Genomic DNA, 26,169 nt, shown 5'->3' with positions numbered 1-26,169 from the left:
AGTTAAGCTGAAATAAAAGAGTCAGCCATATTAGATGGAGCAAGAGCCCTCCAGGCAGAGGGAACAGCAAGTACAAAGGCTTGAAGGCCAGAACGAGAAAGTCTAGTGGGCTGGAACTAGTGAATGAGAGGCAGAGTGACATGGATGAGACTGGAGAAGTATACAGGGCCAGAAATGTGGGATCTTGCAGGCTTTGGGGAGTGCAGGTTATGAGTCAGGTCTATAGAACAGATCTGTGCAAATCAGCCCTTCACAAACTAATATGCATGCAAATCGCCAAGGATCTTGTTAAAATGCTAATTCTGATTCAATAGTCATAGGATGGTGCCTGATATTCTGCATTTCTCACAAGCAAGATGCTGCTGTTCCTGCTGCTGGAATCCACATCACACCTTCAGTATCAAGAGCCATGGAAAAAGATGCTAGGAAACAAATAGACTCTGTCTTTCTTCCATCAGGGAAAAGTTAAGGGGAATGGGGGAAGATAGAGACCGAGGAAAAAATCATCACGTTAGGGAACCGTCGACACTAAAAATTATTTTTCAGGAGGATCTATAATGTTCTTTTCAGCATGCAGCTCAAAAGATTAAAAGATTGTCACCGAAATGAGGAACCTAAATAAAATAATTCTCTTGGTAGTTTACTTAGAAGTGGCTGCAGAGGTTTCCAAAGTGAGTCTGTCTGCTCACAGTTTAGTGCTAAACCACACCAGAACTGCTTGCAAAATAAATGACTATTTCCACAACCTCTTTAACCTTCCATGGCTCTCTATGGCTACAGCCTGCCACTGTCTTCCTCGAACATTCGCTATTCCTGTTAACCAATGTTGCTGCCCCTTCATCCTCCCTCTCCCAAGTAAGGGCTCAGGACTTGGATGGGGTAAGTGGGAAACGGAGGCCTGAGGATAGCAGGGGGAAGAAGGCATTTCAGAGCCTGCCTGTTGCCTCTGCAGTACTGCCTGGAGTGCAGCCATAAAAATATAGCCAGAGTCTGCTTTCCTTCCTCCATACTCTTCTGGGGATAGGGGTGGGAACTGAGGGTCTTACCTCATAAGCCTTATGGTTTTTTCTTTTAAGGAATGATCTTCCTAGAATGCAGCCAGAAGCCCAGAACAGTAAAAAAAAAAAAAAAAAAATCTTAAAATCGGATGCCTCTTTGTGTAGACTTCTATACGACTATACCACACGATAGATCCCTTGTTTGTTATCATAAGCATGTTTCCCCAAAATTTCCTGTTTTTTAGATGATTTGTGAATTGAAAATTCTGTCTATGGAAGGAAAGCCACATTATTGAAGCCCCAAACAATAGAATGACTATGGCTTTAATCCTTTGAATAAGGCTTTGTTTCCCATTGACTGAAAACTTCCGAAAGGAAGAAAAGCTAGGAACATTCAGGAAGGATTTGTATTTTATTTTACAACGGTTTTGTGAAAGGGGAAAATCATCTGGAAGCCTTAGACTCCCTTTCCTGGTTGATGGGCATCCGAACACAGTCGTGCTGGGAGCTGGCTGCAGATGGTGGTTCCTGCCCACAAAACACTTCCCCACCCCACTGCCAACTTTGTATCGTTATTCTTGTACTGACACCCACAGACGTCATCCTGAGCCGGAGTTTCACATATTCCTGGGTCATGACTAGGAACAGGTGCACCCAGTCTATCTCAGTTTATTTGCATGGATCAAAAATGTTCCCCTAATATATTCCACAAGGCTTATATGGCATACTCCTTAATTTATGAATTTCTTGTTAATAAAGAGATGTCATAATAATTGAAAAATAGTCATCAATCATTGAACTTTTAAATTACTTTCAATTACACTCCCCCTTGATTGTGTTTTCATTTACTTTACACATCAATAATTATTTTCTTTTAAAATAAAGTGAAATCAATAAGCTGAATCCTCCTTACAATATGGGGAAGAGATCTCTGGATAAAAGAAGCTGATTGAGGCCATGCACAATGGCTCACACCTGTAATCCCAGCACTGTGGGAGGCCGAGGTAGGCAGATTACCTGAAGTCAGGAGTTCAAGACCAGCCTGATCAACATGGAGAAACCATGTATCTACTAAAAATACAAAATTAGCCAGGAGTGGTGGTACATGCCTGTAATCCTAGCCACTTGGGAGGCTGAGGCAGGAGAATCACTTAAACCCAGGAGGCAGAGGTTGTGGTAAGCTGAGATGGCACCATTGCACTCCAACCTGGGCAACAAGAGCGAATCTCCATCTCAAAAAAAAAAAAAAAAAAAAAAAGAAGCTGTTTTTAAATCCTCAAATGTGCTGATATGGCCATTCCTGCTTTGCACAGATTCTGTGCCAGAGGCATAGATTATGGAGCTCAGTTCATGGGCTGTTAGGCCCCATTGCAGAAGTCAAAAGGGCCTCTTGGACACCTGCCCCTTCTGAGTGATATCATCCTCATTTATAAATCCCCACTGAATGAAGAATACCACACATACCCTCTTATGGCCAACAGCCCTTAGGGTTTAGTCTCAGGCATGTCTCTGGGGACATAATTTAGAGATTCATCGTCCTAAGAATTATGTTTCAGGTAGCAAATCCTAATTATAGGTCTACTCCTTAAGTGACTTACCAGAGACAGAAGGTGCAGCTGAGGTTAGGCCTGGGTCTTTGTTAGCTGTAATTAGAGACGGGCAATACCTCTTCATCACGTGGTCCTATCTTTACTGCGTTACCTGTACTGGTGGGAAAAGCTAGCCTCACCACTCTGTTAGGGATACACTGGAGAAAAGAGGCCAGTCCTTGGCTGAGAAAGACAGAATCCATATTTCCAGGGTTTTCCAAAGCAGCATCCACTTTGCTTTAAGTCAGGGAAAGCCTTCAAATTACTTTCAGTAGAAGATGATTTAAAAGAACGTTTCTGTTTAGGATTTTTCTGTATTTTGTCCAAGGATTCTTCCATCTTTTGTCCAACCACAGAATCCTTTCAGAGTCTGTTGATAATTATGAATCATTTCCCCTCACAAATGCACATATGTGTAGACACAAACAATGTTGCATACAATTTCAAAAAGTTCATGGACCCCTGGAAACCCATAAGTCTCAGATTAAGAGCATTTGATCAAGATTTATACACTTTTTAAATTTACAGAAGTTGTAAATGTATAGAAGTTGAAAGCAGAAGAGCTAGTAAATGCTCCAAAGCATTTAAAGGACAAAACGAAAATAAGAAAGTAAAAATATAAACAATTAAAAGATAGCATTTTTCTAAAGTAGATCACAGTGGTTGTCTTTTTTCTTCAACAAACATTGCAGAGCAGAGCATGAAACACCAGTTTTACCCTTTGCAGCTTACATGCTAAGATGCCATGGTATGTTAATGGTCCCATAGACCCACAGTATAGTCTACATTTGTAATTAATAGCTACCCTGATGGCTGCTTGGTATATATATGAGGCCAAGGGTTTTGAGTATAGGATTAGTTATTGCTCACAACAAGCACACAAGGTAAATATTACTAACCCATTCTACAGCCAAAGACATTGAGGATCTGAGAAGAAAACAGGTTTCCCAAAGCCACGCAGTAATGAAGCAGCAGAGATGGAACTCTGACCCAGGGCTGTCTGTCTCCAAACGTCTTGTTCTTAATATAACATAAGAATGCAGGCCTACTGAATTTTATAATTAGCTTTTAATTTTTCCTTTAGAGTTCTTGGGTCTGTTATCAAGCAAATAGGAAGCAGGAGAACTACAAGGGCTGCTTGAAGCAAAATCACATGCTTTGCAGTGACAGCCCCAGGATGTCTGCCTAGGAGGGATCTGAAGGCAGTGGTACTGGGGAGCTTGCCTGAAGGCTGCGATTGCAATTGCGTAGCAGGCACGGAGACTTTCCTCCCCTTCAAGTCAGATGGCACAGTTTGGGAAGCCATGGCCCTTGCTATTAGAAGAAGCTGCCTTCTCTGTCAGTGGATGGTTGGTGAGAGAATTGGGGCTGAGCTCCCGCCTAGCTTTCAGGACTCAGATGTGCAGATAGCTCCGCCCACCCCTGTCCTGCCTGGGGCCCTCCATCGGTTCTGCTTCTCTGCCCCCTCTGCACCCTCAGCCTGTCACTCTGCTGCCCTCTGCGGTGGCCACACAGGGATGAGAAACCTGGGAAAACCAGGCAAACATTCTATCCTACCCTGAACTGTGGATGTAGGAATAGTCAATTTAGACTTTTCTAACATTAGATTTTTCTAAATGTAACTGTTAGCATGGGACACAGCCTGGAACCTAGAATAAACGAGGAAGGCAATCAAAGCCTTAAAGGACTTTCTTAACTAAAGTAGGGCCAGGCATGGTGGCTCACCTGTATAGTCCCAGCACTTTGGGAGACCAAGGCAGGAGGATCTTCTGAGTCCAGGAGTTCGAGGTTATAGACTGCACTCCAGCTTGCGGGACAAAGCAAGATCTTGACTCAAAAAGGTTTTTTCTAAAAAAATAAAAATAAGCTTGAGACATTATTTATGGGAGGCAGGACATCACAGTAGCTTAGCATGTGGCTCTACAGTCTAATACTTGGGTTCTGATGGTGATTCAACCCACTCACTGTTTTACCAGTTACTTTACCTCTCTGTGCCTTAGTTTTTTCATCTGTAAAATGGGAATAATAATAGTTCCTAGCTCAAAAAAGTTGTTCTAAAAATTGTTGAGACTGAAAAACCCTAAACAGAAACGTTCTTTTAAATCTTCTTTAACTGAAAGTAATTTTAAGGCCTTCCCTGACAAGACAAAGAGAATGCTGCTTTGGAAAGTACTGGAAATGGATCCCTTCTTGGCCAAAAAGTTGTTCTAAAAATTAAATATATTAATAAATATATTACACTTAAAAGCATTCAAAAAGTGTTAATTAGTATTGTGATCATTATTTGCCCACTTTCATAGTCACTGATGAGTGAACTACTTTGTCTATAGAGCTAAAATGATTGTGAAAACCCAGAAAGTAAGTGGTATTTCCCTGCAGAGGTTTGAGGGTGATGAGGTGAGCTGGTGAACATGGTGCAAGGCCTCAAAACCAAGCTGAGCAAAGAAGCCTCAGTGTTTCAGTCAGGTATCGCTGCATTACAAACCACCTCCCAATGTACTGGCTTAAAACAACAGCGGTTTATTATTCCTCATGATTCTGTGGGTCGAGCAGGCAGTTCTAGTTTATAGAGTGTTGGCTAGGGGTCTAATGGGCTGGAACACCCAAAATGGCCTCATTCACATTCCAACTGGGAGCTCAGCTGGGGTTGTTGGCCAAAGTCCTCAGTTATCCTCCATCAGGCCTTGTGATATGACTCTGGAGCTTCTTCACAGCTTGGAAGATCGTTCCAAGAAAGAACACTCTAAGACACAAAGGCAGAAGCTGAAGACTTCTTAAGGTCCAGCCTTGGAGATTCCATTCTGTTGGTCAAAATAGGTCACAAGCCAGTCTAGATTCAAAGGGAGTGAATCTAGACTACCTGTTGATGAGGGAGTGGCACAGTCACATTGCAAAAGAACATATGGAATGAGAGATATTGTTGCAGCCATCTTTGGAAACACAATCCACCACAGCTACAGGAAGAGTGAGGAACCAGGTTTTCCTAACAAGGTTTGGATTGAGTGACCCAAACAGGAAGACCAATATGAGTTTGGATCACAAAGTTACCTACTAAAATGAAGAAGTAAATGGAACTAAATGTTTTTAATTTAGCACAACTTGTTTATATGTGACTTAAATAAGATTATTCTAGGCCGGGCGCAGTGGCTCAAGCCTGTAATCCCAGCACTTTGGGAGGCCGAGGCAGGTGGATCACGAGGTCAAGAGATCGAGACCATCCTGATCAACACGGTGAAACCCCGTCTCTACTAAAAATACAAAAAATTAGCTGGGCATGGTGGCACGTGCCTGTAATCCCAGCGACTCAGGAGGCTGGGGCAAGAGAATTGCCTGAACCCAGGAGGCGGAAGTTGCAGTGAGCCGAGATCGCGCCATTGCACTCCAGCCTGGGTAACAAGAGCGAAACTCCGTCCCCCCCCCAAAAAAAAAAAAGATTATTCTTCAGAATATTAAAAATAGTTCCTTCAGGTCTAAAATCACATTGAGGCCTGGCACAGTGGTTCACACCTGTAATCCCAGCACTTTAGGATGCTGAGGTAGGTGGATCACCTGAGGTCAGGAGTTCAAGACCAGCCTGGCCAACATGTTGAAACCCCATCTCTACTAAAAACACAAAATCAGCCAGGTGTAGTAGCACACACCTGTAGTCCCAGCTACTGGGAAGGCTGAGACAGGAGAATCACTTGAACCCATGAGGCAGAGGCTGCAGTGAGCCGAGATCGTGCCACTGCACTCTCTCTCCCAGCAAGTTTGGGACTGCACAAGACAGGGTGAAACTCTGTCTCAAAATAAATAAATAAATAAAATCAGAACCATAAGTTAAAATAGAAAAAAAAAATTATGTTGGAGAAAATAACTATCAGTAAGGTGCCTTTCTAAAAGTAAAAGCTTTTCCTTAAAAGGTAGATGATAAAACCACATACTCCCTGTAGTGACAATGCTGAGCTTATAGTGAAAACTGAAGGGCACTGTGTTAAAGTGAGCAAAGCAGAAAACCATAAAAAGGAGGCTGAGTGATGAATAGGAAGAGTCAGACAAGAGCCCCAGGAGAGTCTTGAAATTGCTATTGCTGAGAGTTTGATTTTTCCCCACCTCCTTGTACATGTAGAATTCTTTTTACAGTGTGATATACTTTATATTTGTATTTTACATTATAATTTATTGGGGTTGGGGGTTAACATCCTTTATAAAATTTCTGGATATGGCTGCAGTCATACATGGATTTACAAAATAAGACTGGAGATAATCTCACCAAATGAATTATGATTTACCTTGAATGTTCCAGTTCTCCACAATTACAAAAGCTCTGGTCTTTAAGATTCATTAGAGATGGATACGTTAAAAAAGGGAAAAGCTGAAAGATTTTGCTAGATTTTTGAATGGTGGGGAGAAGAGAAAGCAATAAGAAATGGCACCAAGATTTCGGGCCTCAGCGATAAATGAATGGTTGTGTTTCCTAGGGTGATTGAGAAGGTGAATAGAAGGAAAGAGAATTGCATATTGCAGGGCAGAATTACAAAAACAACAAGTTTGGGACTGAAAGACTTTATTAAGGGAAAGCAGCAGCCATCCAGCATTTTCATAACATCCTGATGTCCCTGGCTTACTTCTATTTGGGAGAGGGGCCCCACTTGCTCACATTTTATGAGACTATAACTTTTTAGTATTCATTTTACTGTTTGTCATTTATTGAGTTGTTTCTACCCAGTGTGTTTACAACTCACATAAAATACTGAAGATAATCAAATATACAGAAACAAGGCTGGGCTCAGTGAAAAATGTCATTAGTATCTAGTGGCAGCTGCATACTGTAAAACCATTGGAATCGTCTCAGATAAAAGGCAAATGAAAAACAAGGGAAATGACTATCTAGATGCCTTGATGAAAAACTGTTTTTAATAGAAGGTGGTTTTAAATAGGCTGTCAGGGAAAGAGGATAAGTTGTCCAAGTGAGAAACTAGACAATCCATCAAGAACAGAATGCAAAGAGGAGAAAAAGGTAAAGTTCTCATGGGAACAGGATATAAAGTTGATGACAAAAGGCCTTCACAGGGCATGAAGCGCAACATAACAATGTGTGCCATGTATTATTTGCATAAACTGCAAAGAACTTGGCACAATTTACATTTCCCACATCACAAACATAAACCAGGAAGTAAGAAAAAAGAGTGTCAAGCAGCCAAAATAGGTGGGGTATTCAACTTCACTCAAGGAAGTTAAGGGAGTTCTCAGGTCCTCACTTAACAAATAATTCCAATAAGCTTGGCTATCCGTTTCTCCAAGCTCAACAATTTCAAGTGACATGCAGATTCACCATATACATGTTAGGTATCTCAACAGTAGCTCACACTTGTTGAGCATTAACTACGCATCAGGTGCTGTTCTAAATTCTATCTAGATGGACCTATTTATCACCATAGCAACCTAACAGGTAGGGACTAAAATTATCCCCATTTTACAGATGAGGAAGCTGAAACACAGAAAAGTTTTTAAAACTACCCACAAATCACATAGCTAGTAAGTGGTAGAGTCAGGATGTGAACCCAGGCTAGGCAGGTTCCTATATCCTTAACAACTAGGCCAGCCCTGCCCATAACAATCACCTATCGGGCTTTTAAAACATAGTTTGCTGAGAGTTTCCTGAGAGTTTCTGATTCAGTAGGTCTGGGATGGGGCCAGAGGCTTTACATTTCTAACAAGTTCCCAGGTGTATTCATTTGCTCGGACTGCCATAACAAAGTACCATATACTGGATGGTTTAAATAACAGAATTTATTTTTTCACAGTTCCAGAGGTTAAAAGTCTGAGATCAAGATATTGGCAGGGTTAATTTTTTCTGAGGCCTCTCTTCTTGGCTTATAAATGGTCCTTTGCTCTCCGTGCCTTTACACAGCCTTCCCTCTTGTCTGTATGTGTCTGTGTCCTATTTCCCTCTTCTATGGACACCTGTCATATTGGATTAGGGCTTACCCCAATTAGAACAATTAAATTGTTCTAATTTAATTACCTCTTTTAAGACCCTATCTCCAAACATGGTCACCTTTTGAGGTAATGGGGTGCTCCAACATATGAGCTGGGGAGGTACAGGTGGGACTATGCCTTCAGTCTATAACACCAGGTGATGCTGATGTCGACATGCTGGCCCAGGGACCACAATTTGAGAACCACTGAAATCAGCAGCAGTAGGTGCCTTGGACTGTTTTCTCTTTCAATTATTATGTCTTTTAATCTTCATATGAGAAAAACAGCATTACTCTTATTTTCTTGAGACAACCAAGGATCCAAGATGTCAAATGACTTTCTTCAAATCACACAGCTAATGTACTGGACACGGCTGGCTATCTACTCAGCATCCATTCTTATCTTTCCTCCTTCCTAACAGAATCTGGTTTTATTTAGGTGTCCACCCCTCTCCCAGGTATGCATGTGCTCTAGTGGAGGCAACACTCCCAACCCACCACCAAAATGCTGGGGTAGGCCTGATTGCCTATTTATCCCATTTCCCTTACCAATAACTGGTTTGAACACAGGCATGAGATCCAATTCTGGCCAATCAGGTGTGAAGGAACGCTAGCTGCAGAAATTTTGAGGAACGGTTTCTATGTTTAAGGGAGAGGCACCAAAAGGTATGAGGTCTGTCTCCTTCCCTGATATTGTCACGACTGGTTGGATGCCTGAACTTGCTGCAGCTGTCTTGCTACCAACCTGAGGATGAAGCCTTCAGAGCTGAAAGAAGGAAAGAACTGCTCAGTCCATGAGGACATTGCTGAATGCATGGATCAACCAAACCTGGACTCTCCCTTTTCCCCAACTTCCTACTGGCTGAGCAATACATTACTGTTTGAAACAGTCTGAGTCAGGGTTTCTCTTATTCGCAGCCAAAGGCATCCCACCTGATTCACCTGGTAAATAGGGGTGTTAAGATTTGGATTACATGCAGGCATGAGAGAAGTAATAGCTAAATTCAACATGACAGCGAGGCTGGAGCCAGAATGAATTTGCAATACAAGAACTCAAAAAGCCTGGCAATTTCCAACAGGACAAATACTATATGATTCCAGTAACCTGAGATATCTAAAGTCGTCGAAATCATGAAAATAGAAAGTGGAATGTTGGTTGCCTGGGACTTAGGGGAAGGGAAATGCCAAGCTGTTGCTCCATGGTGCAGGATTTCAGTTTTGCAAGATGAACAATTTCTAGAGATTTATTACACAACAATGTGAATATAGTTAACATTACTGAACTGTAGACTTTAAAAAGGTTAGAAGGATAATTTTTAGGTGTTTTTGGTCACAATTTTTAAAAAATCTTGGCAAACTGGAGTCGTTCAGGATAGAGAAAGAATCTTACACACTTCAGAGGCCTTAAAGATGTCACCCTAGGTAGAGAACATTGGCCTTCTTGCTCCTCCCATCTTAAAGCCTTTACACTAGTTGTCCTCTTGCCTGGAATGCTCTTCCCCCAAATACGTATACAGGCATATCTCTCAGTGCCTTCAAATTTTCAAATGTCATTTTCTCAATGACGCCTACCCTGACCACCATATTTAAAACTGCAACCTCACCTCCCAGAACTAATGAGCTTCCAGATGAAATGGCCCATGGACTGTCCAGCATAATGATGAATTTAAACCCACAGACTGATAAATATTATGAAATTCTTGAATGTTAGAACAAAGAATGACCCAAGTAGCCTACTTAGCAGATGTCCTGTGAGCTTCTTTCTTTTCCGGGGGGAAAAGAACCACATACAAAGGACAATATTGGCAGGGCACAGTGGCTCACACCTGTAATCCCAGCATTTTGGGAAGCCTAGGCAGGTGGATCACTTGAGGCCCAGAGCTCAAGATCAGCCTGGGCAACATGGGGAAAATTCATCTCTACTAAAAAACAAAAAAAATTTAGCTAGTCTCATAACCGAGTCTCAAAAAAAAATTTAAAAATTTAAAAATCACAATGGTGCTTCAACCCTCTTAACAGCAACACCTAGAATGAAATGGGTCCATGGATCTAGGGGCCTACCGAAAAGTGATTTTCCTGCTCCTAAATGTATAGTTTGGGATGGGCATCATACTGGAAGTTGGCAGAATCCCACACTGATTGCTGTCAAGACAGGAACACACAGGACAAGCAAGGAAAGGTCAAGACCTGACTGATTCCATCAATAAAGCTGTAACAAGTGGCTTTTGGATTTAGACAGTTTGTTACTTACCCAGACAGTGAAAACAAGAATAAGCCCCCAGCCTGGGCAACACGGTGAAACTCCATCTCTACAAAAAATACAAAAATTAGCTGGTCATAGTGGTGCACACCTGTAGTCTCAGCTACGAAGTGGGAAGATCCCTTTAGCCTGGGAGGTCGGTGATGCAGTGAGCCTTGATTGTACTGCTGCACTCCAAACTGGGCAACAGAGTGGGATCCTGCCTCCAAAAAAAAAAAAAAAAAAAGGCCAGGCGAGGTGGCTCCCAGCACTTTGAGCCTGGGCAACATGGTGAAACCATGTCTCTACTAAAATTATGAAAATTAGCCTGGCATGGCGGCAGGTGCCTGTGACCCCAGCCACTCAGGAGGCCGACGCAGGAGAATCACTTGAACTTGGGAGGTAGAGGAGGTTGCCAAGGTCACGCCAATTTTCTCCAGCCTGGGAGACAAAGAGAGACTCCATCTCAAAAAAAAAAAAAAATTAAATTTAAAAAAAAGAGAAGACAGAGAAAAGGCCAAAGGTGTCAGCTCCCTGTGATTCTTGTCCCATATACCAATAAGGACATCACTGAAACAAAAGGCACCAAATGACTACAACATGAGTAGTGGGACGCTCTGTCGCTGTAGAGCCACTTCTAGACTCCTGCTAAGCAGTAAGATAAGAAGACATTATGTACATTTTTGTATTCTGCATTTCCCTTGAGGGAAGGTGGTAAGAAGTCACATACCTCATCAGAACCTGGGAGGTAGTAAGAAACCATCCCATGACAGCCTCTTAGGGAGATAGGGAAGTGAGTGGGAGATAGCGTTCCATCCTCTTATGTTCCAGTAGGATCACAAGGTGTTTTTCCAAGATTCAAGTTAGCTACAGTTCAAGCCCTCGCCCACATGGCTTATGTGGATCCTGCAAAGCAGCCAAGGTGCCATGGCAGAGCTGTTCCCCTATTCCTTGGTCTGTGGAATAAGGCTACCATACTGAATAAAGCTAAGAGAAAATATCTAAAAATCACTTTCCCAGCTCCCAACTAGGATAGTAAATCATAAACAACATGTCCCCCAAGAGGAATAGTGATCAGTGCAACCCTTAAACATCTGATGGTTGGTAGTCTCCAACACATTCCCATTGACACCAGTGTGGTTCCTGCAAAAAACAGACATATTCAGGAAATTGACAGTAGACTACTGCAAGATCAACCAAGTCATAGCCTCAGTTGTAGCTGTAGCACCTTTACTACAGCAGATTCTTAAGACCTCAGGCACATGACACGTGGCCATTGATCTGGCAAATGCTTCTTTTCTATTACCATCAGGAAAGAGGGCCAGAAACAAGAATATATATTTACAGTCTTACTCCAGGACTAAATAAGAATATTCTTATCAAGGCAACAGGGCCAAAGTAAGAAAGAAGTACATGGACAGCCTCATGAACAGATGGAGAGGTAAGATCGCTACCCTAGCAAAGGGGTAACAGATGGGATTTGTATTCAGATTTCTGATCATCAGTCCATACATTAGGACCACATCTGATTGAAGCAATCAAAGCTTTAAAACGAAATTCCAGGATGAAGCAACTTCGCAGACCCCCTTCTGTGTTTGAATCCCATGAGTATAATGGAATGCCTTTTTAAATGGAATGTCATATTGATCAGGAATATTCCGTGTTCCTCCCCAAGGAATGAGTAAATTTTCCTGCCCCCATGAACTCAGGAATGGCCATGTGACTTGTTTTGGCCAATGAACTAGGGGCAGAATGTGAAATGTGTCACATCCAGGCAGCCACTTTAAGAGCTAATTTCTTTTCTTGACTCTAATCATGGACGCATGTATCAAGACAGCACATCTATCAGCCTAGGTCCCTGTGTAACATTAAGAATAGGAATTAGGACTTAACTTTTTATTGCCAGCACCTGATATAATGCCTGGCACAAAGTAGATGTTTGTAAATAATCTTTGATCAATTAAATAGGGAATAAAATTTCATGCTACCTGCAATTAGACAGTAAGGTACAGGCGAGCAAAGATCACGGCTGTCTTTTCACTACTGCAAGAGGGAGCCTCTAGAGACCTTTTACTTGCGCTGGGATCTACGTGCACTCCTTAACACTTTGTACCAGACTAAGACGCTACAAGTCAGCTGAAACTACGGAGTGCAAAGTCTGGCAGGTGAAACATTATTTAACCAAATCTCCAAATTATTTTCAATTTCAATTCAAAACTGATGACAGTTTAAAAAAAAAAAATTTTTTTTTTTGTAAAAAAGCCTAACTTGGGGATATTCATCCAATAGCCAAACACTACGCACTGTCCCTAACACTGCAAAAGATCCAGGCAATCAGTGCAATTGTGAGGGTTTGTTGTAGCCATTGCAACTGTATTTACGTCTCACTGATCCAGGGCCTGGTACCCCATGCTGCCTCGGCAAGCCCACTGCACTCCTGGGTCCCAACACGCAAAGCAACAGATTGCGAAGAGGCCTCCTCCGACCCCGCCCGGGGGGAGAGAGAAGGCGGGAAAGTCCAAGAGATGAGAAACCGAGGCCCGCGCTTGGGTGCGTGTTTTAGTGACGAGTCTGCGGTTACAGAAGAGCGGAGTTGAAAGGGCTGTTAGGAGAACCGAGCAGAAGTCTCAAGGACGAAGCTGAAGAGAGCTGGCACTCGCCCTGGCCTACGGCCAGCCAACTGGCAACCCCAGACCCCGCCTCCAGAGCCAATCCCGCGAAACTACCGCGAATTCCCGGGAATTCCCTCCAACTCTGGGAAAACTCCCGGGGGGGCGGGGCAAGAGTGGGAGGAGACCCCGCGCGCGGCCGCTGGCGCTCCGGGATCTCGAGATAGCCTCAGCTCTCGCGATCTTTCCGGAGCCGCCCCTCCACGCGGAGTCCTAGAGCGTGTGCTGAGACCCGAGGGTCGGGAGGGTGGAGACTGGGAGGGCGGGAGAAGCCCCTTTGGCCTGCTCTACGGAAGCCTGCGAGGGAGGGTGGTGTCCACTGCCCAGTTCCGTGTCCCGATGCCCAGCGCCAGCGCCAGCCGCAAGAGTCAGGAGAAGCCGCGGGAGATCATGGACGCGGCCGAAGTGGGTTTCCTCCTTTCCCGGGCCTGGGATGACAGACCCCTGGGCAGGGCCGCGCTGAGGAAGGGAGGAGGGGGAGCGGGGCCCTGGAGGTCCCTGTCGGCACGTTTTCCTCAGGCCACGGGCCTGGGGTCCCGGCGCCTAGAGCCCTCGCCCCAGCAGCTGGGCCAGACCCCTCCGGGCCGCGTTTCCCGCGGGGTCACCAGGGAGTTCGGCCTGCTAGAAGCGTGTTCCCGGGGTGGGGAGGACGGGAAGCACCAGCCGCCCCGGAAGTTGGAGCGCGGCATCACACTTGAGCCTGAGTTGGGCACGTCCTGCACGTAATGCACAATCCCCGGGAAAATTTTAATAAGCACTAGTAATCGATATGTACTCAGCCCTCCTGTTCTAATGCTTTGGCGAGTAATGACAGGACTTAGCAAAACCAAAACCTTCTGCCAATATGTTTAATGACCATTTCCCATGTGACAGCTTGAAGGAACACATGTCATTTTTATTCACTTTATCCCTCTCAGTGATCCAGGAAGGTAGGTAACAGGAGTTGCCGAGAATGCATTCGAGGCGAAGTGACCCCAAATGGCATGGATAATTCATAACACCCAGTGATCCTTCGGTGCTTTTCAGAAATCAAAGTTTGAAAACATCCTACAAGTTATGTGTGCTGTAGTAGTGTTAAGCCTTAATTTCTGCCTTGCTCCTAATTTTTCTTATGAGGAATTCTGAATTTGTGGTAAGCAACATGAGAAATAGGTCATCTCAGAATACGTAATGAGAGTCACCGAAATATTGATAGTACTGATTAGAATGGATGGCAACTTTTTTGTCTTCACACAATTTAATCTGCTGCTACCCTCAGGATTCATTGTGTGACTGTATCTCTCTACTCTGGTAGGGAGGGGGTGGTTATCTTTTTCTTTAAATTGTTCAGTAAGCAACTTAAACATGTCTGGTTTATTTTGGTGTAAACACAAAACCCAGCATCCTCCAGATCTAAGGATTCCAACAGGTAGCTGTCAAGTGACAGAAACTTAATTGTTTCATACAGATCTTAAGTTACCTTGTAAAAATCTAGGGCAATTATTTTTGTGTATTCTTAATTAAATAAACTATCAGTGTACCCTTACAAATAGTATAGGTCTAGATATAAGGTAAACATTGTGGCAGAGTTAAGTCATTTTATAGCTGGGATAATCTTAAGAGATTATTTTAGAGGTAAAGTAAGATTGAAATAAAGGCCACTTATCTATTTAATAAGTATGTTTTGTTACCAGACGGGATCCTAGGTCTCCTGTTTCCTGTTCCTAACTCTAATCAGTAACAAGAAATTTGATATTATTATATTGTCAGTGTCAGACCCCTGTAACCTCGTATCCTGAAGTTGGTTTTTAGAAACAGGAAGCTGGTGAATTTTTTGATGATGTTTTACAAAAGGAAAGTTGTAGTTAGCTTATACCCAGCATCTCCAGTTTCTAAAAACTGTGGACATCTGGTGCTCAGAAAGCTTACCCAAAACGTTGGTTCTCTTTGAACATTTCTTCCTGCAATAGGAAGTTAATAAAACTGTGGTACTTCATCCTACTCCCTTCACAGAGGGAATTTATGTCCCTGCTTTGAAGTAGTTTAATCTTTTTGAAGAAGGTAGTTAAGATGTGAGATGTGTTGTACATATGTGTAAATTTTATCTGAGAGTGCTATTAAGTATGGTAAATCCATCTAGGAGTGGTGATTTTCAAAACAAACTAACCAGAAACTGAGTACTTTTCTGTTTTCTATAGAGTACATATATAAATGAATGACAGATTTCCACATTATAAAACTACTGACTTTCTGAATTAATAAAATGATCCTGAAAGTTAAATTCATTTTTGTATTATTTGTATTTATGTGTTTACTGTGCTCTTAGTATTTACATAAAAAGTCACAATGCAAAAATTTTTTTTGTAGGATTATGCTAAAGAGAGATATGGAATATCTTCAATGATACAATCACAAGAAAAACCAGGTTAGTAGCTATGTGACAATAAATAAAGCTTTTTTGCTTTCTAATTCCAGGAAAGCTCTTCATGAAGTTTTAAGTAAGGTTGGCATAACGCTGAAGGCATAATTCTGAAACACTTAAATGACATAAATAATCCAAGTCAATGTCATAACCCTGTGTAAGCATTGTCAGTTTAGGGTTCCGACTCTAGAAAAGAAAAAAAAAGTTATAAGTATTGTAGGTTAAATGGTATGTTTTAAGTGGTAGATTATATTTTTTAAATATTCCTGAATGATTAGGTAAGTTTTAACTGCTGTCTAGGAGATAGAGAGTGGCTAATAATAATTGCCTTCATCACATATAGCCTTTTTGCATGCTTTAATAAAGCTATCTCTTTTACTTCCCCTAACCCCCACAACTTTACTTCTCTGTTTTCAGCTATTATTTATTCCTATTCTGCTTGACTCTTCCCAAACATTTATATTCTCACTTATTCTCTGCAATATCCTTAAAAACTGAGGAACCAAAATTGAAAGATAAGAAACTTGACTTACACAGAATCTGCCAGACTGGGGATTAGAACAGAAGGCCATCTGATCCTAGCGTCCATGGGTCTTTTTATCTTCTCTGCTCTTTTGGCAGTACTATGATTTGAGTTTTAAAGCCTCCACCCCTGCTCCTTTTTAGCCTGAGTGGGAATGAAAGTATTCTTCTTAGACCCCAGTCTGTCTTTTCTCATAACCACCCTTTTTTGTTAGTGTGTGTTGGCATCTTTATATTTTTTTCTTTCTTTCTTTCTTTTGTTTTTGGAGATGGAGGCTTGCTCTTTCTCCCAGGCTGGAGTGCAGTGGTGTCATCTCGGCTCACTGCAACCTCTGCCTGCTGGATTCAAGCAATTCTCCTGCCCCAGCCTCCTGAGCAGCTGGGACTACAGGTGCACACTGCCACACTTGGCTGATTTTTTGTGTTTTAGTAGAGATGGGGTTTCACCATGTTTCCCAGGCTGGTCTCTAACTCCTGAGCTCAGGCAATCTGCCAACCTTGGTCTCCCAAAGTGCTAGAATTACAGGTGTGAGCCACCACTTCCAGCTTTATATTACTTTGAAATTGACCTGACTCGTTTCTCTCAGACCTGTAGATTTTTTATTTGTAAATGTTTGCTTTTCTTTTACTTCTATTTTATGTATGTAATTTCAACAGATTTATCTTACTCAACTATTTGACAGTCTTTTTCCTTTTTGTAGACACTTCAAATTATGTCTCTCACTCTTTGCTGCAGTAATTGCAGACTTTTACATTCTTACCCATTGGAAGCTCTGCTTCCAATTTAGAGGGCTACCTATGAATACTATGCTTGGGAAATAAAACACCTCTAGGTTAATTTTATTATATTTGATTAACCACATGATCACAAAATCACTTTTCCCAACCTTGTTGGAAAAGTATACAATAAAAGACCAAAATTGAGAGGCTGAGGCGGGAGGACCACTTGAGCCCAGGAGTTTGAAACTAGCCTGGGAAACATAGTGAGACCCTGTCTCTACAGAAAATAAAAAAAATTGGCTAGGCACGGTAGCACACATCTCTTGTCCCAGCTACTCAGGAGGCTGATGTGGGAGGATCACTTGAGCCTGAGAGGTCAAGGCTGCAGTGAGCCACAATCACACAACTGGACTTTATCCTGGGCAGCAGAGTAAGACCCCGTCTGCTGCCCAGGTTGAAGACAAGACTGAAAAAAAAAAAAGACCAAAATTGTTTGCTAAAAATAAATCATTTCCAAAACATAAAGATGAAATAATTGAGTATAGGTTGAGTATCCCTTATCCAAAATGCTTGAGATCACAAAAGTGTTTTGGACTTTATTTATTAATTTTTTTTGGGGGGGGGGGGGCTGTGGAATTTTGGAGTATTTGATTTTGTTTACCACTTGAGCATCCCTAATCTGAAAATCCAAAATCCTCCAATGAACGTCTCCTTTGCACGTCATGTCAGCACTCAAAAAGTTTTGGATTTGGGAGCATTTCAGGTTAGGAATGCTCAACCTACATAAAGTAGACTATGAATAGTAGAGTGTAGGGGATGATACTCCCCTGCCAGGGCAAGCAGGAGAAGACACTTGAGACTTTGTTTTCAGGTTAGGTGTCTTTCTTAACTGTGCTTCCTTGAGTTGTAACTGGAGTTTCAGTCTTTAACATAGCCCCAAAGCAGCCATTAACATAATTGCTGTTCCTCTTTGGCTGGCAAATCCACAAACTATTGTCTTCTTCACTTACAATTTTCCCCAGAGAGAAAGGTAACCTACGCATGTAATATGGTTATAGTAATTTAACAAAATTCTGCCTTTGGTTTTACTTCTGCAAAAATCCCAACACTTTGCTCAATGTGGTTTCCTTTCTCATGTGCTTCTGTTTCTCCACATTAATCCTTCTAATGTCCATGACTCTTAAAAGTGCAGTTTTCAAACAGAAAGCCTACTACCACTGCTCGTTGCCTGTTAGCCAATCATACTGGTGAGAGAATGGCATGGGCTTCAAGTATGTTCGGGTGTATTAAAGGTTGAGAACCCTATGCTAATTGCAACGCCAGAGGAAAGAAGAGCCATTACCCTTTTTCTTTTCCAAAGTATTACTAAAATTATCCTAATTATCACGTCTGTTAGATTTATGCTTTTGTTTTGTTTAGTTTTGAGTTTTGATTGCTTAGTTAGCCATTGCTTTTCAGTCTTGGCATTTTTCAAATCTGCATTTTAAAATCTTCTGCCCATTTGCCTGTCTTTCCTGTTTTACACTCTCTTTTGCCTGAGTTTATACAGCAGACTTGGAAGCTGGCTTAACTCATAAACTCTGTTGGCAGTGTTCTGCAGAAATCCTCTTATGATGCCAGTGGCTTTAAAATTCCTCTTTCATTCTCGTCGCATTTGGCTATGAGAACCATGGTATTTATTCTCCTGTAAATCAGATTCTCTCTGCAGCTGCATCTTTTCTTCAATAGGCAAATTATAAATACATTTAGACAAATTAGATAAGACATACAGTATTTATAATTTGACTTTATTATATGTCTCAAGGTATTCTTGATACTGTAATGTCATGTCTATTACTGTATTTAACTAATACTTAAATTTTTTTCTCTAATCAAATGATTGAATTTAGAAGAGCAGCAAAAATGATTGTTGAATATTGCATCATATATGCATCTTTACATAGTAGTTGTTTTGTAGCTGTTTTCCTGTTTAGGGAACTCTAGATGAATGTAGAATTTTATTTAGTATTAGGAGCATAATAGTTGGGGCTCGCTTATAGCCAAAAGGCTTCATAGGAAAATGTATGAGATAACATCAAGCATGATTGGATCTTGGGGCTCAAGAAGCATCTACAGGCCTTTCTCTCTACACCTTTAGGCTCTGTTTCCTTTAAGATATAGGCTTCCTTCTCGAATCCTGCAAATTAGCAGGAAAGATGAAAGCTGCAGCCCTGGGCCTGCACCACCATCTCAGTACAGCAATCCCAGGAAAGAGAGCTTCATTCCCAGCATCTGTATGTTTAGTTCCAGAGAAAGATTTTGATTAACTCAGTTAGACTCACTGTGTCCTGGGGAATAAGATACTGTGACTCTCCAGACTTGGCAGATACTAGTTGACTTATGTACCATAGCAGGCAAGTAAAAGTTCCATATCCTAGGCAGGATAGGCTGTATTTGGCCTTATAAGTCATTGAAGTATTCAGATTTGCATTTTGAAACTCTCTGACTTCAAAGGAGATTGAATTACAAGGGGACACAGGGATTGCAGTTAGGAACTATTGCTGTAGTTTAGGTAGGAGATAATAGCTTGGTTTGGTATGGTGGCAGTAAAGATGGTAGATAATTGAACGGATTTTAGAAATATGTTTAGAAAGCACAATTCACAGAACTTGAGGCAAATTGCATATGGAGCGTGATAGAGAGGACATTGTTGTCAAAGATTGAGAATTATTCAAGATGGTTCCAAGTATTTATGCTAGCTATCAGAAATAATTATGACCTTTTGGAAATTCTGAATTTAAAAATTCTTTTACTATATAAAAATCGTTTACTATTGCAGAGCAAGTTTTGGTTCGGATTAGAGACTTGACAGTACAAAAAGCTGATGAAGTTGTTTGGGTGCGTGCAAGAGTTCATACAAGCAGAGCTAAAGGTAGGATTGATTTAATTATTGAAGCTCTTGTGATAAAGCCTCTGAATTTTTTGTTTTACATGTTCCTCACAGACCAAAGTAAATCTTTAAAAAAAAAAAATCCAAAAACATGTAACTGTTTTCATTTTTAAAAGTCACTGTAAAGTATTAACCCATGGTTAATCAATTTTAGGTTCCTATAAGACATCCTTACAAATAATTTGACCCTAAAGACTCTGATGAAATCTAAGACTTCAAGCTGCTTTTCTAGCATTGCTCTAAAGTTTAATTATTTTCAGCTGGAGAAGGAGTAGCTAAGGAAAAAAAAAAAATTGAAAAAACCAAGAGTAAAGTTTTAATTATTTAAGTGAAGAGTGTTTTTGAGAAACTTGCCATTTGTTAATATTTTTATATTTGTAATTATCTAGATGAGGAGAGAAGTGGACAAAAGATAAGACTGGGCAATTCAGTACAGTAACCACTGAAAACATGCAGCTATTTCCTTTTAAATTCAGTAACTCCATCACACTAGCTGTATTTCAAGAGCTTAATGACCACATGTGGCTAGCAGCTCCGATTTTGGACACATAGCACAAATACAGAACATACTCATTGTAGAAAATTCTTTTGGACAATGCTAAAAATTTAGCCTTAACAATAGAGAAGAAACATTAGGATCATTTAGACAGGCCTCCATTTCTTATAGAAAATTGACCCATTATAGTGTTCAGAATTGTCTAAAAATATCAGTTGACACATTAGTTTATAACTTTATACTTTTCACACTTTTTCACATTTGCTCATCCCTGCAAGTTTGTGAAGTAGGTAGAACAAGCGTTCTTTCTTTTTTTTCTTTCCAGACAGAGTTTTGCTTTTGTTGCCCAGGCTGGAGTATAGTGGCACAGTTTCAGCTCACTACAACCTCCGCCTCCCAGGTTCAAGCAATTCTCCTCTCTCGGCCTCTTGAGTAGCTGGGATTACAGATACCCGCCACTCCATCTGGCTAATTTTGGGTACGTTTTTTAGTAGAGACGAGGTTTTACTATGTTGACCAGGCTGGTCTCATACTCCTGACCTCAAGTGATCCTCCCACCTCGGCCCCCCAAAGTGCTGGGATTACAGGCGTAAGCCATGGTGCCCAGCTGAGAACAAGCATTTGTATTCCACTTTATAAATGAGGAAACAGGTTCAGAATGAAGCTACTTACCCAAAGTCTCATAGTAACTGGTGGATACAAACAGAAGCTAGCAGCTTTGAAAGATACCTCTGTCTCTTTAGCAGAGTTCTTTGCTTCTATAGTATTTAATATGTCCCGTGACATAGCATTTCTTAATTGTGTTTTATGATATTTTTTATTGTAGAATTAATACATACCCATTATTTTTAAAATTCTACTTTGCTTCTGTAGTATTTAATATGTACCATAATATAGCATTTCTTTTCTTTCTTTCTTTCTTTTTTTTTTTTTTTTTTTTTTTTTTGTGAGATGGAGTCTTGCTCTGTCACTCAGGCCAGAGTGCTGTGGCACAATCTTGGCTCACTGCAACCTCTGCCTTTTGGGTTCAAGCGATTCTCCTGTCTCAGCCTCCCAAGTAGCTGGGATTACAGGCATGTGCCACCATGCCTGGTTTCTGTAGTTTTAGTAGAGACAGGGTTTTACCATGTTGGCCAGGCGAGTCTTGAACTCCTGACCTCAGGTGACCCTCCCACCTTGGCCTCCCAAAGTACTGGGATTACAGGTGCCAGCCACTGTGCCCAATAAATATAGCATTTCTTAATTGTGTTTTATAATATTTTTTATTTTAGAATTAATACATGCCCATTATTTTTAAAGTTCCAGCACTTTATACATATATTTCACTCTCAGGGCCACCATTGTTAAGAGTTTGTCTATTTTTTCAGTATGCTCCCCCTAAATAGATGAATACTGATGGACTTTGAGAAGAGTACTGGTGGAATTTTAAATTTTTGAATAATATTGATTTACCTTCTTGAAAGGTTGGGCCATTTATTCTGCCAATAGTCAGTCACATTGTATTATAATCCTTCATTTACTCATCTTTCTCCCGTTATACTGGGAGCCTTTGTTCCGTCCAAATTGGGCACTTTGTTTCCTAAACATAGTAATTTAGCAAATTAAAAGATAAATGTGTGCTACAAGTAAGCCATATCTGTTCTCAACATTTAAAACACATAAGTGAGTGATATTTCCAGTGGTTATGAATAAGACCTTTTGAGTAAGACAGATCTGTATTTGAATCCTGGATTTGTGTTTACAATCTATTACTCTAGGCAAATTGCATAACCTTTCCAATCCTCAGTGTCTTCTCTTAAGTGTATATTAATACCTAGCTTATAAGATGTTATATAGTAATATTTATAAAGTAATTAGCTCTATGCTTGATGCAGTGTAAGCCTTTGATAATTGAGTCATGTTAATGAACATGACAGTTACTCGCCTTCTATTTTAGTGTTTTATGTGTCTTATTTTTCTGTTGTCAGCTCTGAAGATACTACTGCTTATTTTCTTGTTTTGTTTGGTACACAACACATAATAACCCTACTGAATAACAGATGAATAAAATAGGTGTTTTATACACATATCATGGAGCATTGTCTTCTGGGTCTTATACTTGTTGTCCAGTAGCTCACTCTAATGGGCAGCACGTAAGTATGAAGCATCACATAAGTGAAAAAGTATACAGGTTGAGTATCCCTTATCCAGAATACTTGGGACTAGAAGTGTTTTTGATTTGGGGTTATTATTACTTTTTTGGATTTTGGAATATTTGCATTACTGGCTGAGCATCCCAATTCTGAAATCCAAAATGCTCCAATGAGCATTTTTTTTTTTTTTTTTTTTGAGGGTCATGTCGGCATTCAAAAAGTTGGGGATTTTGAAACATTGCAGATTTTCGGATTTGAGAATGTTCTTCCTATACCATTTGCTAGTGGTTTTTTTCCATTTGTGACAAATTGTTATAGTCTCTTCGTTGATAGTGCCTGTTGCATCAAAACCTGAAACAAATTGCAGGTGTAAGGACTATTGATGATACATGCTAATGGTGGGCGGATAGGGAGAGTTTATGAGTGTCAATGTTATGAACGGACTGAAAGCGTTAAAACCTTCTTAAGAGCTTTTTATTTAGGAATTTTACAGCACTTTGTATTTGTATATTAACTATCTGTTATTCTGTCTCAAAAAAATAAGTATGAGTAGCTGGAATTTTGGAGGGACTAAATGGAAATAACCTTTTTCCTTTTAATTGAAAACTAATGCACAGGCAATATTTTAAAACTCAAACAGCACAAAAACTAAAGAATAAAGCAGAAAATGTAATTCACCTGTTGTTTCACTCCCAGGGGAGTAAAAAGACACTGTAGAAGTTTAAAATGATAGAAATTGCTTTAAACAAAAATTGACACTTCCTTTTACAAAAATGAGTTCATACTCTATGCCAGTGTTTTATGTAGCACTACATGATAATTTACAATATTTTTTATTTCAAAATAGAAAATTTTGTTCTGGATTATAAAAGTCACCATTTTTCATGAAATACTTGATCATTATAGAATTAAATCATGGATAAAGTGGAAAACTGACTGTAATCCTTCTTTACAGATTTGTGGGTTTTTTGGTTTGAGACAGAGTTTCACTGTGTCACTGAGGCTGGAATGCAGTGAGGCGATCTTAGCTCATTGCAACCTCTGCCTCCTGGATTGAAGCGATTTTCATGCCTCGGCCTCCCAAGTAGCTGGGATTACAGGCACTGCCACCACATCCAGTTAATTTTTGAATTTTTAGTAGAGATGGAGACTTTTTTGAGTCAGGATCTTGCTCTGTCACCCAGGCTGGAGTACAGCCTCAGATTTGTTTTTATGGGGAAGCTGGGGGATGCGTGTGAGTGTATATGTGTGTTTGAACTAAAATTTTTATAATACTCTGTATTATTTTATAACCTACACTTTTTCTTTTGGACATCTTTTCATGTCTGTGCATATAGTCCTGCTGCATCATTTTTTTTTAAATGGTTTCATAGTATTTCATAGTATGGCTGTATTTATTTATTCATATATATATTTTCCCATTTGTGTAAAGTTCAAGTTTATCCATTGTTGCTTTAATTTGTGTTTCACTCTGGTTAAACTTCTTTTTCTGGTATGTTAACTATTTTGAACTTCTTTTATGTATTGTTCTTGCTCTGTTTGTATTTTTATTGTACAAAACAAATATTTTTCCCCAAGTCTGTTTGCATTTCAGTTTTTTGGGGGGAAGAGAGGCTTTACAAGTAATGATTACTATGTCCTTTTCTTTCAAACGTTTGTATCTCATTTCTTATTGTTTGTTTTGCAATGCTAGTAGATTCTCTAGTACTTCAGGGAGTCACACAATGAAGAATTTTTGAAAGAGCAGAAATTCAAGTTCTAAATGAGTTATTTTGACTTAAGGATTCTACATAAAATGTCATTAGAAAATAAATGGCCAAGTTTAAAAAGTAGATTAAAAGTAGTTCTTTTTCTCATCCAGGTTTTCTGTTTGGCAGAAGGAGGTGTTGAATTTTATCAGACCTTTTTCTAGCATTTCTTACCTTCGAAATATAATTGTGTTATGTAATGTTTATGTAGAGCAGTTCATTATACTATTCATTCTGCTTTTGTGTTAGTTGGAAATTTTCTGTATAATAAAAAAATTTTAATGTAGTTGATCCTCATTATTCGTGGATTGCATATTTGCAAATTCATCTACTGGTTAAAATGTATTTATAATCCCAACATGAATGCTTACAGTACTTTATGGTCATTCTCCATCATGCCAGACCTGTACGTTTGCAGAGTGGCAGAATATTTACGTCATCCAGTACAGACGTTCCCAATTAAAGTCAAACACAGTAAGGCTCTACCTTCTTGTTTCAGCTCTTATACTGTAAACAAGTGTCCTTTTCACAGTCTATTTAATGCCACATTTCTGCCTTTTAAAAAGAGACTTTAAAAATTTTTTTGTGGTTGCATAGATGTATATATTTCTGGGGTACATGAGATATTTTGAAACAGGCATGCAATGTGTAATAATCACATCATAGAAAATTGGATATTCATCGCCTCAAGCATTTATTCTTTGTGTTATATACAATCCAGTTATATTTTTTAAGCTATTTTTATTGTTTAAATTTCATTTATTTTTCGAGACAAGGTCTGACTGTGACCCGGGCTAGAGTGCAGCTGTGTGATCTCAACTCAATGCAGCTCTATCTCCTGGGCTCAGGCCATCCTCCCATAGCCTCCTGAGTAGCTGGTACTACGGTACTACAGGCACATCACCACACTCAGCTAATTTTTTTTTTTTTTTTTTTTTTTGTAAAGACGGGGCTTGGCCATGTTGCCCAGGCTGGTCTCAAACTCATGAGCTCAAGTGATGCGCCCACCTCAGCCTCCCAAAGTGTTAGGATTATAGGCGTGAGCCACAACACCCAGCCATTATTTTAGTTATTTTTAAATGTACAATTGTTACTGGCTATAATCCCCCTGTTGTGCTACTTTGGGTACCTATTAATATCTCCAGGACCCCATACCTTCAACCCCTATTACCCTTCCCAGTCTCTGGTAAACTCTCTTTCTGTTCTCTGTCTCCATGAGTTCAATTGTTTTGATTTTTAGATCCCACAAATAAGTGAATAAATGCAATTTTTGTCTTTCTATGCCTGGCTTATTTCACTTAATACGACCTCCAGTTCCACCCATGTTGCTGCAGATGACAGGATCTCATTCTTTTTTATGGCTGAACAGTACTCCATTGTGTATATGTACCACATTTTCTTCATCCATTCATCTGTTGATGGATACTTAAGTTGCTTCCAAATCTTGACTGTTGTGAACAGGCTGCAGTAAACATGAGAGTGCAGATACCTCTCAGTATATCAGTTTGATATACTGGTTTCCTTTCTTTTGGTATATACCCACCAGTGGGATTGCTGGTAACTTTGTTACCTTTACTGTGCAGAAGCTTTTTAACTTGATGTGATCTCATTTGTCCATTTTTACTTTGATTGCCTGTGCTTGTGGGGTATTACTCAAGAAATTTTTGCCCACATCAGTGTCGTCGAGAGTTTCCCCAATGTTTTCTTGTAGTAGTGCCATAGTTTGAAGCCTTAGATTTAAGTCTTCAATTCATTGTGATTTGATT

The 26,169-nt window shown here is 40.3% G+C and overlaps 1 protein-coding gene across 1 annotated transcript in view; it reads left to right on the top strand.

The window, feature by feature from the left end:
* The first annotated feature begins 13,583 nt into the window (after window positions 1–13,583).
* Window positions 13,584–26,169, top strand: part of DARS1 (aspartyl-tRNA synthetase 1) — a 79,126-nt gene continuing 66,540 nt past the window's right edge. The window contains exons 1-3 of the mRNA XM_032286327.1: window positions 13,584–13,860; window positions 15,802–15,859; window positions 19,917–20,009. Coding sequence (XP_032142218.1) covers window positions 13,795–13,860; window positions 15,802–15,859; window positions 19,917–20,009 — 217 coding nt within the window. The 5' untranslated portion in view covers window positions 13,584–13,794. The remainder of the gene's footprint in view (window positions 13,861–15,801; window positions 15,860–19,916; window positions 20,010–26,169) is intronic.

This window comes from Sapajus apella, unplaced genomic scaffold (genome assembly GCF_009761245.1).
Source record: "Sapajus apella isolate SASKATOON/1434 unplaced genomic scaffold, GSC_monkey_1.0 scaffold18, whole genome shotgun sequence".
Taxonomy (NCBI): Eukaryota; Metazoa; Chordata; class Mammalia; order Primates; family Cebidae; genus Sapajus; species Sapajus apella.
Note: the sequence above shows the minus strand (reverse complement) of the source record. Positions and strands in the feature narration are given on the sequence as shown.